Source organism: Ostrinia furnacalis, unplaced genomic scaffold (genome assembly GCF_004193835.3).
Source record: "Ostrinia furnacalis isolate ACB-3 unplaced genomic scaffold, ASM419383v2 OfSCF5489, whole genome shotgun sequence".
NCBI lineage: Eukaryota > Metazoa > Arthropoda > Insecta > Lepidoptera > Crambidae > Ostrinia > Ostrinia furnacalis.
Genome location: NW_021135728.1, coordinates 267,637 through 279,441, shown reverse-complemented (window position 1 = coordinate 279,441; position 11,805 = coordinate 267,637). Strand labels below are relative to the sequence as shown.

At 40.8% G+C, this 11,805-nt stretch overlaps 3 protein-coding genes across 4 annotated transcripts; all 3 read left to right on the top strand.

Moving 5' to 3' along the window:
- The first annotated feature begins 1,204 nt into the window (after positions 1 to 1,204).
- LOC114361269 (cytochrome P450 6k1-like) lies at positions 1,205 to 2,231 on the top strand. Its single transcript, XM_028316270.1, has 3 exons — positions 1,205 to 1,342; positions 1,492 to 1,672; positions 1,995 to 2,231. Exons 1-3 carry the CDS (start codon positions 1,253 to 1,255, stop codon positions 2,153 to 2,155), a joined length of 432 nt encoding a protein of 143 aa, XP_028172071.1. The 5' UTR covers positions 1,205 to 1,252; the 3' UTR covers positions 2,156 to 2,231.
- Positions 2,232 to 3,306: 1,075 nt separating this feature from the next.
- On the top strand, positions 3,307 to 9,367 carry LOC114361272 (RNA-binding protein 42). 2 transcript variants are annotated; one of them, XM_028316275.1, is made up of 5 exons: positions 3,307 to 3,559; positions 3,757 to 3,979; positions 4,471 to 4,668; positions 7,928 to 8,068; positions 8,915 to 9,367. In XM_028316275.1, the coding sequence occupies exons 1-5, from the start codon at positions 3,513 to 3,515 to the stop codon at positions 9,302 to 9,304; spliced, it is 999 nt and encodes a 332-aa protein (XP_028172076.1). In that variant the 5' UTR covers positions 3,307 to 3,512; the 3' UTR covers positions 9,305 to 9,367. The 2 variants fall into 2 exon arrangements, with proteins under 2 accessions (XP_028172076.1, XP_028172075.1); XM_028316274.1 differs by lacking the exons at positions 3,307 to 3,559; positions 3,757 to 3,979; positions 4,471 to 4,668 and adding exons at positions 5,400 to 5,618; positions 6,120 to 6,317.
- Positions 9,368 to 10,195: 828 nt separating this feature from the next.
- Positions 10,196 to 11,502, top strand: LOC114361266 (RNA-binding protein 42-like). Its single transcript, XM_028316268.1, has 2 exons — positions 10,196 to 10,222; positions 10,659 to 11,502. Exon 2 carries the CDS (start codon positions 10,731 to 10,733, stop codon positions 11,046 to 11,048), a length of 318 nt encoding a protein of 105 aa, XP_028172069.1. The 5' UTR covers positions 10,196 to 10,222; positions 10,659 to 10,730; the 3' UTR covers positions 11,049 to 11,502.
- Positions 11,503 to 11,805: the final 303 nt, after the last annotated feature.

Below are 11,805 nucleotides of genomic sequence, written 5' to 3'. Positions count from 1 at the left end.
CTTGCAGTCGGTTAATCATTTCCGATAATTCGTGAATGCTTCCCGGCGTGGAGGTTTTCATTTCGGCTATTTCTGTATATTCTGGCCTGGTTGCCTCCATAACCTTGTCCGCCACCGTTGCCAAGCTCTCCAAGTCCTTGACCTCGGTGACAGCAAGAACAGCCTGAACTGCCGACGGCAAGTGTCTGGTCCACATTATTTGTAGCGTGGAGTCTGGTAGTTTGTTTCTAGCCAAGTCTCTCATCCGACGGAGAAGTTGCGATGGCTTTTGGGTGCCCAGTTCCATTTCCCCCAAAAGCTTTTGAAATTGCCGCGTCTCAGACTCTTCAAACACTTGTAACAGACGGTCCTTCAATGTCTGATATCGTCTTTCTTGTGGTGGTGACAGCAGCAGGTCGCTGACTTGTTGTATGGCAGATTTGCTGAGTTTGGTAACGACTAAGTTTTGTTTTGTTACATCTCCTAGTCGTTGCGATTCTACTACGGCCTCAAATTGGACAAACCAGAGTCGCGGTTGGTCTGACCAAAAATCAGGTATCCTTGACGAAACACTTATACTCGCCAAAGTCTCCGTCTCCGTCGACGCCTGTGCGGGCGGTGCCGCTAAAGAAGGCGCCGGCGTATTAGGCGCGGCGTAAATAGGTGCGGGTCCGTCTTGAGGATTCATATCCACAATGCACTGTCCAAAACGTAAAAAAAAAATGTTCAACAGGCGTCACCAATGTACGTATTTATACACTGTATACCTAATGATCACGTCGGGCGTATTCATACACTGTATACGTAATGATCACGTCGGGCGTATTCATACACTGTATAGGTAATGATCACGTCGGGGTCACCAATGTACGTTAATTTTATATACCCGATGTACGTAATTATATTAATATACGTTATGTTCAGGTATATTATTGTTGTTGTCCACTTATAAGTAATGTCCACTTTATAAGTTAATTCCACAAAACGTACGTCAGAAGGTTGGAACAGTAAAACATGTGATTTCTTTAAAGGTGTATTTGCGACTAAAATAAAACTGGCGGGCTCAGCCGCCGACACATACAAGGAACAGTATAACTATTGTTTCCTATTGTTAATTGTATTGGGCAATGATGTGGGAACGCAGGACGCTACTCAATACGTCAATACTCTCTGTTCATTCATGAAGTTAATTTATTACTCTGATTAATGTGTACCTACAGAGATCAAGCAGGCCATCGAGAAACATGGTTTGACTCTGGAAGCTTTAAACGAAATGAAATACTTGGACAAGTGTATTTCTGAAACTGTCAGATTATATCCACCAGTTCCTATCGTAGATCGTGTAGCTCTACAAGATTACGAGGTAAGTTACCACAATCTATTGTAAGTTTCTGATTTAGATTTTTTATTGGTCCTATCAAAAATGAAATTTCGATGGACTAACGTAAACACAAGCCATTTGATCAAGTACAAACAATCTATCTATATCAATAATGGACTTATTAATTTTAGATTCCCGAAACGGGTTTCGTAATCAAGAAAGGAACCCCAGTCTTCGTGTCTCTGTTCGGCTTGCAAAGGGATCCAAAACTCTTCGAGGACCCGGAGACGTTTAGGCCGGAAAGGTTCGACAGCGACAAAACCATAACTGACGGTTACATGCCCTTTGGAGAGGGTCCTAGGAAATGTATTGGTAAGTCCTTTGGTTAAAAAATAGACAATATTAGTATTATCTGAAAGAGGTCTCCTCTTAACGTAACCATCTAAATTCGTCATTTCAACTACTTTCAAATTTACTTATGTGGTTTGAGGTTTCCATTAGAAAGCGGATACTTAAATATAATTATAATCTAACTGCATTTTCTTACTACGTTCATGAAAGATGTTACTGATCGTCAAGAGTTAGGTTATGCACAAAGCATTTTCTCCGCATAAAAAAAGATTAACAATTTGACCTTCTTTACATAAAGATATTTTATGTAGTAACAATACTAAACGACCATGTTTTTTTGCAGCTGTGCAAGTAAGCCAGCTGCACGTCAAGCTGGTGCTTTCCATGATCCTGTCCAAATACCAAGTGCGTCAAGTCGAGTCAGCGAACTACAAACTGGACCACCGGTCATCTTTCACTGCTGCAGCGACCGGGATTAATCTCGAATACATAAAATTAACATAAGTAATTTGTACTGACCCGTGGCTATGTAAATTATTTTTTGATCGTTTATTTTATTTTAATAAAGCTTGTTCTGTTATATTGTCTCATTATTTTATCTTAAAGAAAAGCTAAGCCAATATAGCAAAAAAATATTCATACGTTGGTTTTTACCTTAGTAAGTATAAGTAAATAGGTACAGTCAAGTCAATGTTCCATGTTCCAAAATATTGTTTTAACGATCATATATCTATTTCAATACAAACTCAAACATCAATAAAATATTATGTAGGTAGGTCATCAATCATACATGTATGTAAACTGATCAATAACATCAAAGGAAGCATTAGGCTCTACCATATTATTATTATAGTTATTTATGAACTCGACTGTACCTATCCTATTTTATATAGCCTGACCAGGAACATAAAAACCCTGGCATAGAGGCGCGTCAATTGCATTTGATAGTGCAACACTGAGTACAGTCGTACCTGTGTTAAATTAATAGGCTAACTTTATGTATCAGGATTCAGAATTACGGGCTTATTTGATATTTTCATAAATTAACGAAAAAATATTATTATAGGTAACCAGATTTAAATAAATTAAATGAAACCATCAATCGAGCTAGTAGAATTTATTTTATTATTCATCAATAATCAAATTCAGAACTTGAATATTCAACTGCAATGTCTGCTCATGAACGCTTCAAAGTCGGTACTTCTTTCCCAATCCCATAAAATTCAACACTTAGAAAGTGACACATTTTTTAAAATAGGTAGTTGAAACAANCCTTAAAATAAATTATTACCATTAGTTTTCCGCAACATGGCGAGGGTTTTTATGTTCCTGGTCAGAGCCCCGATTACGGTAACTTTTATAACGTCTACAATCCAGACGCGTTTCTGATTCTGCGATACGATTGGTCAAAACAGCTGACGTACGCTGTTGAACGACCAATCGTATCGCAGAATCGAGAAGCGTGTCTGGATTGTTGACGTTAAAAATTACCGTAATCGGGGCTCAGGCTATATGCATGAAACAGATAATTTTAGATTTGCGTACCCCAGAATCGGTCCCTTAGCAATTGTCATTCATTCATTCAAAGAGAAAACAAATTGTCAATGTCACTTTGTGTGTCACTTGGTGTCACTGTCAGTGAAAAAAAGGTAAAAAAAAAACGAAGCTACGACAAAGATTTTGCTATTTCGGAATATTTGTAGAGGAACAAATATTAATTTAACTTAAAAGCTACTAAATTAGTACCCAGAAATGAGTGTACGTATTATGAAAAAACATATTTGGTGTACCCAATAATACCCGTTAGTTCGTAATCTTTTGGGTTTTTTAAGGTTATAATCAAAGGACCACAAATACCACAATGGAAGACTCTTCGAAATACCAGCAGATGCAAGATGAAATGTCCAGGTAGGGTAACTTTATACCTTACTCAGTAATAGGTATTTGTGTTTTACTTTTAGTAAATAGAACTACTGGAGTCAGGATCTAATAAACAAGGTTTACCTACAGAACATATCACGGTTTAGACGAGCACCAATACCTAACGTTAAGGCTTTTCCATGTCTGTTATGACAGTTCTTTACACAGAACCTTCATTTCGCTAGGTTCGAAGCAGAGATATCGGGCACTGATCTCCCGATGGCGCCGCGGGCGGTGATAGGCGCGGGCACGTTCGGCGCAGTGCAACAACAACTAGAGCGCGCGGTGCCGCCGCCGCCGCCGCCGCCCAGCCTGATGCCGGGGTTCGATCCGGCGTTGGCGGCGCGCATGATGTACCCTACTGTACCGCCACCGCCACCGCCGCCGACTATGATGGTGCCGGCGTCGGTATGTAAACCTCATTGTCACATCACTAGACTTGTAAGTCTAAATCTCCTTTTTTCAGACATGAGACTGTTTTGGTCATCATAGATGATGCGCAATCTCAAAGTTAAAATCTTTCAGAAAAACAAACTTCGAGGAAAACAGTTGGACACATTAAAAGATGGGATGATGAGATGATCAAGATTGAAGCTGATATAAATACAACTTTATAAACTTTAAAAGATCTACTGTATAGTTCTATACATGACCTTTTCCGATTGTAGGCATTATATGCAAGTCCCATAATAACTTGTAAACTTGCAATCGCTGGCATTTTACTGACTGTTCTTATTAGGAGCTGTTGAACAGATAACTCAAAAATACAGCAATAAACCCAGCCACAAATCATCACTACTTTTTTTTTATTTACTATACACATATTTTGACGTTCATAAGTGCCACCAGTGGTCTAAATTGAATGAAATATTTTTGATTTTGTTTGCTGCCCCTTATAGGTCCAAAGACTCCGGCCACCAATGGGTGCTGAGGGCTTCCCCGGCCCCATACCGTTCCTCCGCCCAGGGCTACCGGGCCCGCAGCTGATCCCGCCGCCGCCGAAGCCCCAGCCTGTCGTGCTGTCCGCCGCGCCCAAACTGTACAAACAGCCCAAGGAAGATGAAGAGAAAAAGGAGAAACATGAGAGCAAAAAGAGGGTAAGTTTTATTAAAAAAAAAGTATATTGAAAATGTTTTTAACAGAAAAAAAATGTGTCTTGACACTTACCCTACCATTGAAATGACATTCATGTTATTAATATTGGTAGGTTTTCTTTGGTCACTGTGACAAACCTTTATGTACACTACTAGGTCTACTAGCTTTTGTCTGCGGCTACACCCGCTTGAAGTTTAGATGTCACATATCGTCATAAATTATAGCCTATATGTTATACTGGGTTATAAACAATAGTACTGTAAAGTATCATCAAAATCCGTTCAGTAGTTTTTGCGTGAAAGAGTAACAAACATCCATCCAGACATCCAAACTTTCGCATTTATAATATTAGTAGGATAAGATTTTAAACTTTCCCATTCCATTACAACTAAAATAGAGAAACACGGGTCTTCATACATTATCTTCAAATATGCTGCAGCGAACAATATGCTGGTTCATTATGATGAACCTACCTGCTTAACACCAGCATATTGAGCTTACCATGAGGGGTTAATAGGACTTCTTATCAATTATTGTATTGTAATACAAATAACCTTAAAAAAAGCAATTTGCTGCTCTCTGTACTATAAAGCAGTGTCAGGCCTGTTNACATGAAACAAGGTTTACCTACAGAACATAATCACAGTTTAGACAAGCACCAATACCTAACGTTAAGGCTTTTCCATGTCTGTTATGACAGTTCTTTACACAGAACCTTCATTTTGCTAGGTTCGAAGCAGAGATATCGGGCACTGATCTCCCGATGGCGCCGCGGGCGGTGATCGGGGCGGGCACGTTCGGCGCAGTGCAACAACAACTAGAGCGCGCGGTGCCGCCGCCGCCGCCGCCGCCCAGCCTGATGCCGGGGTTCGATCCGGCGTTGGCGGCGCGTATGATGTACCCTACTGTACCGCCACCGCCACCGCCGCCGACTATGATGGTGCCGGCGTCGGTATGTAAACCTCATTGTCACTTCACTAGGCTAGGCTTGTAAGAAATTTACTTTTTTCAGATGTGAGACTGTTTTGGTCATCATAAATGATGCACAATCTCAAAAGTTAAATTTTTTCAGAAAAACAAACTTTGAGGAAAACAGTTGGACACATGAAAAGATGGGATTATGAGATGATGAGATGATCAAGATTGAAGCTGATATAAATACAACTTTATAAACTTTAAAAGATCTACTGTATAGTTCTAAACATGACCTTTTCCGATTGTAGGCATTATATGCAAATCCCAATAACTTGTAAACTTGCAATCGCTGGCATTTTACTGACCGCTCTTATCAGGAGCTGTTGAACAGATAACTCAACAATACAGCAATAAACCCAGCCACAAATCATCACTACCTTTTTTTTTATTTACTATACACATATTTTGACGTTCATAAGTGCCACCAGTGGTCTAAATTGAATGAAATATTTTTGATTTTGTTTGCTGCCCCTTATAGGTCCAAAGACTCCGGCCACCAATGGGTGCTGAGGGCTTCCCCGGCCCCATACCGTTCCTCCGCCCAGGGCTACCGGGCCCGCAGCTGATCCCGCCGCCGCCGAAGCCCCAGCCTATCGTGCTGTCCGCCGCGCCCAAACTGTACAAACAGCCCAAGGAAGATGAAGAGAAAAAGGAGAAACATGAGAGCAAAAAGAGGGTAAGTTTATTTTTTGTCTGTTATGACCTTGATGACAGATAAGCCTTTCTGGGACTAATGTGTCTTTTTTGTTAAATAGTAAAGATATCAGCGATTCCTTAACCAAATTGCACAGTTATTTTTACCACCTTTTGTGTAAAGGGAAAAGTATATTGAGATTTTTCAGTGTTTTTGGGATTGTGTTGACTACTATTCCGTGTCATACTTTTAACATATCATGGAATGCAAAGCCATTAACGACCCACCCACATAATTCATTAGTGCACTTGCTTGACACATTTCGGCCGTTTAGTGTAGTGGTTCAGAACGGACTACTATGCCGAGAGGTCCCGGGTTCGATTCCCGGCCGGGCAGAAATTGAAATGATGAATTTTAATTTCTGTGACGGGTCTGGGTGTTACTATCCCAACTAATATTATAAATGCGAAAGTAACTCTGTCTGTCTGTCTGTTACGCTTTCCCGCTTAAACCTCGCAACCGATTTTGATGAAATTTGGCATAGAGATAGTTTGAGTCCCGGGAAAGAACATAGGATAGTTTTTATCCCGGTTTTTGAAACAGGGACGCGCGCGATAAAGTTTTTCTGTGACAGACAAAAATCCACGCGGGCACGGTAATATGTACTATCATACAGTATTGTAACTTCATATAAACGGACGAAACGCGAGCTTTCCTTCGAAATTCAAATCTCGGTATGCGCTCGACATGCAAAAGTCGGGGGTGTCGCGAATGTGCCACAGTAATAAACGGACGATGTGTTGGTATTTAAACAGTGTTTTTTTATAAAAATAATTACAAGTAGGTACCTATTTATACAGGGTGTTAGGTAAATGGGTTTATACGCCGACACTAGCCCATGTTAACATTTATGCATGTAAATGGTATGGTGAAGTCAGTGATATCATTTCTTTTAATTTTCATACAAAATAAAATTTACAAAATCAGATTTGTATGAAATAAAATTATTAAAATGATGATATCAATTTTCTGACTTCATCATACCATTTATATGCACATGTTAACATGGGCTAGTGTCCGCTTATAAACCCATTTACCTAACACCCTGTATAATTATCAAGCATTTTGTACGCCTCAGTCGAGGCGCATACATTTAACGGTCGCAAATTTAAAAGATTTGTTACTATCCTAACACAAATATATTTTTTGAATAAAATCTATTAATAACAAGACAACATGCATTTTTATCCTATTTCATTCACAAAGTATTTTGTTTGTCAAAATAAAATAAAAAATTACAATCAGAAAATACATTCACAAAACTAGATAGAAATTCTAAGTAGGCAGATGTAATGAAAATAGGGTCTGCAGGTGGGCAGCCCTATCGCATGTTGTCATTCGGTGACGTACCGCGCGGCTGTTGACATTTATTTCAAAAATATGGCCGAGTTGGAATACTGTATAGATATCATTACCGTGACGCGGGCGAAGCCGCGGGCGGAAAGCTAGTGTATAATATGTATGTATTTAAAAAAAATATATATAAGTAGTATATCCGTTAACAAGCATATTAATTGCTTACTTTGGGGCTAGATGGCGCTGTGTGAGATTGTCCAAAGATATTTATTTATTTATTTAAACTTTGTCTACAGAAGCGCTCGCCGCCGCCGCCGCCGCAGCGTGCGCCGACGCCGCCGCCGCCTGAGCCTGCGCCCGCGCCGCCGCCGCCGCCCGTCATCTCCGTGCCCGAGCCCGGCGTCCCCAAGCCCAAAAAGGAGAAAAAGAACAGAAAGGTCGGTGCCCTTCCTGCGTCGGCCGTTTGGTGTAGTGGTTCGAAACGGACTACTATTCCGGAGGTTGCGGGTTCCAGTGCCGTAACTAGGGCGGTGCCAGCGGTGCCCAGGCACAGGGCGCAGACCCTGGAGGGGCGCAGAAATGACCAGACCAAGCATTTTTCAAGGGCGCAGTTTTGAAAGCTCGCACCGGGCGCATAAAAGGCTAGTTACGGCACTGGCGGGTTCGATTCCCGCACAGNAGCCTAAGGAGATGAACAGAAGGGTTGGTGCCCTTCCTTCTTTCTTCTCACATTACTTGACCCAAAGCCTAAGAAGGAGAAGAACAGAAGGGTTGGTGCCCTTCCTTCTTAAGAATATTATATTCAGTACTTGAGCCCTTTCCAGGGCGCTTATAACACCCTACCACCACTTTTGGACATCATATGGGCTGGTGTTGGTTCTCACATTACTTGTGAACAACTGAAGCGTATTGATCTGGAGTAGAATAGACAATAACAAATCTTCGCTTGGTTGTCGTAAGAGACGACTAATGCTTCAACCACACCACGAATGCTAATCGCCATCGGTGTAGTGGCCTACGCCAAATCCACTATTTGCCTCTGATAAATTGGAGACTAAATGACTGTAAAATTTAATTGCCACAAATATTTGGAATTCTGATTTAAATTACTTACAAAATTAACTGTGATAAACAAAATGATCAGTGGAGGCGGCGAAATTGAACTCACGCCTGTTGTGTGACAGAGGCGTTAAATCTATAAGTAAAGCTATACAAATAATATCAATAAATACTCAGTCCTTACAGAATATTATCCAGGTCTAAATCGATCAAAATGTTTCCAGGTGGTCCGAACCGCCGGCGGCCAAGTCTGGGAGGACGTGACGCTGCTCGACTGGCCCGACGACGACTTCCGCATGTTCTGCGGAGACCTCGGCAATGACGTCACCGACGAGCTCCTCATCCGGACCTTCAGCAAGTACACCTCCTTCCAGCGCGCCAAAGTCATCCGAGACAAGCGCACAAACAAGAGCAAAGGCTTCGGCTTCGTCAGCTTCAAAGACCCCGGAGACTTCATTAAAGCAATGAAAGAAATGGACGGAAGATACGTCGGCAGCAGACCGATCAAACTAAGGAAGAGCACGTGGAAGAATAGAGCTTTAGATGTTGTCAGAAAAAAGGAGAAAGAAAAGCAAGCGCTACTCTCTCTGCTGCTCTCGGGAAATAAGAGCTGACAGGAGAATAACGCCTGAACGGCTGTGATGTGAGTGGTAGATGTAATAGGCTAGTTTCCTAAAAAAATTTTTTTAGTCCGTAATGTTTAATATCAAAAAATATTGGACACATATATTTTTATTTGTCAATCTAACAAATAATTACATAGTTATGGTGCGTTGAAGTTCCGAACGACGTCACAACGTGCGGCACTTTTATGCACGCATTGACGTCACGGGCCTCTTCTTATGAACTTTGGCGCGCTTTATCTCTTTAAATTTTCATTAGTTTGAAAAAGTGAAAAATACGTGTAGAGNAAGAACAGAAGGGTTGGTGCCCTTCCTTCTTAGTTCTCACATTACTTGTCCCAAAGCCTAAGAAGGAGAAGAACAGAAGGGTTGGTGCCCTTCCTTCTTTGTTCTCACATTACTACACAACTGCCTCTGTCGTCTAGTGGTAAGACCACCTGCTTCAGACGCAGAGGTCCCGGATTCGATTCCCAGTTGGGGCAGATTCTTCTGTTCGGTTTGGTTGGTGGTAGAGCTTGTTCAAAGTCCGCCTGAGCCCCGATTACGGTAACTTTTAACGTCTACAATCCAGACACGCTTCTCGATTCTGCGATACGATTGGTCGTTCAACAGCGTACGTCAGCTGTTTTGACCAATCGTATCGCAGAATCGAGAAGCGTGTCTGGATTGTAGACGTTAAAAGTTACCGTAATCGGGGATCTGGCTAGCTAACCACCATCTTACCTAGTAGTACCCAGTTAGAGGTGAGATAGCCAGTTCCTCCGTGGTTGAGGATTCCGAGTGAAGCTCGCTTCCACCTTCGGCCTGATCATCACTTACCATCAGGTGAGATACAGGCAAAGAGCTTCCTCGTTGTGGATAAAAAAAAAATTACTTGTCCCCAAGCCTAAGAAGGAGAAGAACAGAAAGGTTGGTGTCTTCACCTCTTTACTCTATTACTTATGAATATGCAACTCCAGAAGAGTAGCATAGTAAAATCTCAACTTTTCCAGGGGATATTGTAACTATAGACTAAAGGGGAAATTAATGGAAACATGAGACGTCACCATACACCTGGTGAGCATGGATAAGGGGTCTGTTGTCTGTAGGAAGCTGCAGGGTAAATTGGAGACTAAATGACCTGATGATAATGCAACTAATGGTGTTTTCAAAAAGTGAATGACCACATTCATTAGGTGGTTTTTCTCATTACCTAATGTGGTTTAAATTATTTATACGGTGAAATTAAACTCATATGCCTGCTATGTGCCAGAGAAATTAAAGCTAACTATAAAAGTAAAGTTAAGCAAATAATATCAACAGATACTGAATGTTATCAAATCTAAATCAATCAAAATGTTTCCAGGTGGTCCGAACCGCCGGCGGCCAAGTCTGGGAGGACGTGACGCTGCTCGACTGGCCCGACGACGACTTCCGCATGTTCTGCGGAGACCTCGGCAATGACGTCACCGACGAGCTCCTCATCCGGACCTTCAGCAAGTACACCTCCTTCCAGAGAGCCAAAGTCATCCGAGACAAGCGCACAAACAAAAGCAAAGGCTTCGGCTTCGTCAGCTTCAAAGACCCCGGAGACTTCATTAAAGCAATGAAGGAAATGGACGGAAGATACGTCGGCAGCAGACCGATCAAACTAAGAAAGAGCACGTGGAAAAACAGAGCTTTAGATGTTGTCAGAAAAAAAGAGAAAGAAAAGCAAGCGCTACTCTCTCTGCTGCTCTCGGGAAATAAGAGCTGACAGGAGAATAACGCCTGAACGGCTGTGATGTGAGTGGTAGATGTAATTGTTTCACTTGGACCTGGACTTGATAGTTGTACATTTAGCTAAACTTTTATGAGGGAAAATGTAACTAGTTCTTCCCATCTTCCCATGAAGTTACAACCGGGGAAAGATGACACGAAAATCAGCTTGTTTGGGGAAGATGGAATCCCTTGAATGTAGTGTGACTAGGAAATGTAGATTGTTGATATTTATGATCTAATTTTCAGTTGCTGCTGATTGTAATTTTCTGTTTGAGTAATAATATCTATCCCTAAGCTTTCATAGTTCTGTGAGTGTTCAATCCTATACATACTTATATTATTTAACCTGATAGTTTTAGATTCATTATGGCAATAGATAAACATGAACTTCACTCTTACAAATATAAAATTTAGTGCATAATTTATTACACAATTAATTTGTTGTATTTCTGATTAAAACATTAAATTGTCTTAGAAATGAATTAAAAAAATGTTTTATTTTTCTCCTTCACCATGAAACATACAATGCTTAATGATGCTAATTAAAAATTATTCGTCTATTGACGAAAATGACAGATGGGTGAGTTAAAATTTGTTTTTGGTAAAAATCAAAGTCCATTTACTTTTAAAATAAATTATAATTACTTTATAATTCTTTGGCTCAACTACTCTAATGATATTACATAACTTAAAAGTAATTGCACATTTTTATGTATTTTATACTACACAGGTATTCAAGAAGTCAGTCGAAT

What these genes read in the sequence shown, in the direction of transcription:
- LOC114361269 (XM_028316270.1), top strand. Translation starts at nt 1,253, where the DNA reads ATGAAATACTTGGACAAGTGTATTTCTGAAACTGTCAGATTATATCCA. An exon ending in TAGCTCTACAAGATTACGAG is followed by an intron (nt 1,343 to 1,491) that starts GTAAGTTACCAC and finishes TATTAATTTTAG; the next exon opens with ATTCCCGAAACGGGTTTCGT. An exon ending in GGGTCCTAGGAAATGTATTG is followed by an intron (nt 1,673 to 1,994) that starts GTAAGTCCTTTG and finishes GTTTTTTTGCAG; the next exon opens with CTGTGCAAGTAAGCCAGCTG.
- LOC114361266 (XM_028316268.1), top strand. Translation starts at nt 10,731, where the DNA reads ATGTTCTGCGGAGACCTCGGCAATGACGTCACCGACGAGCTCCTCATC.
- LOC114361272 (XM_028316275.1), top strand. Translation starts at nt 3,513, where the DNA reads ATGGAAGACTCTTCGAAATACCAGCAGATGCAAGATGAAATGTCCAG. An exon ending in ATGCAAGATGAAATGTCCAG is followed by an intron (nt 3,560 to 3,756) that starts GTAGGGTAACTT and finishes TCATTTCGCTAG; the next exon opens with GTTCGAAGCAGAGATATCGG. An exon ending in AGGAGAAAAAGAACAGAAAG is followed by an intron (nt 8,069 to 8,914) that starts GTCGGTGCCCTT and finishes AAATGTTTCCAG; the next exon opens with GTGGTCCGAACCGCCGGCGG.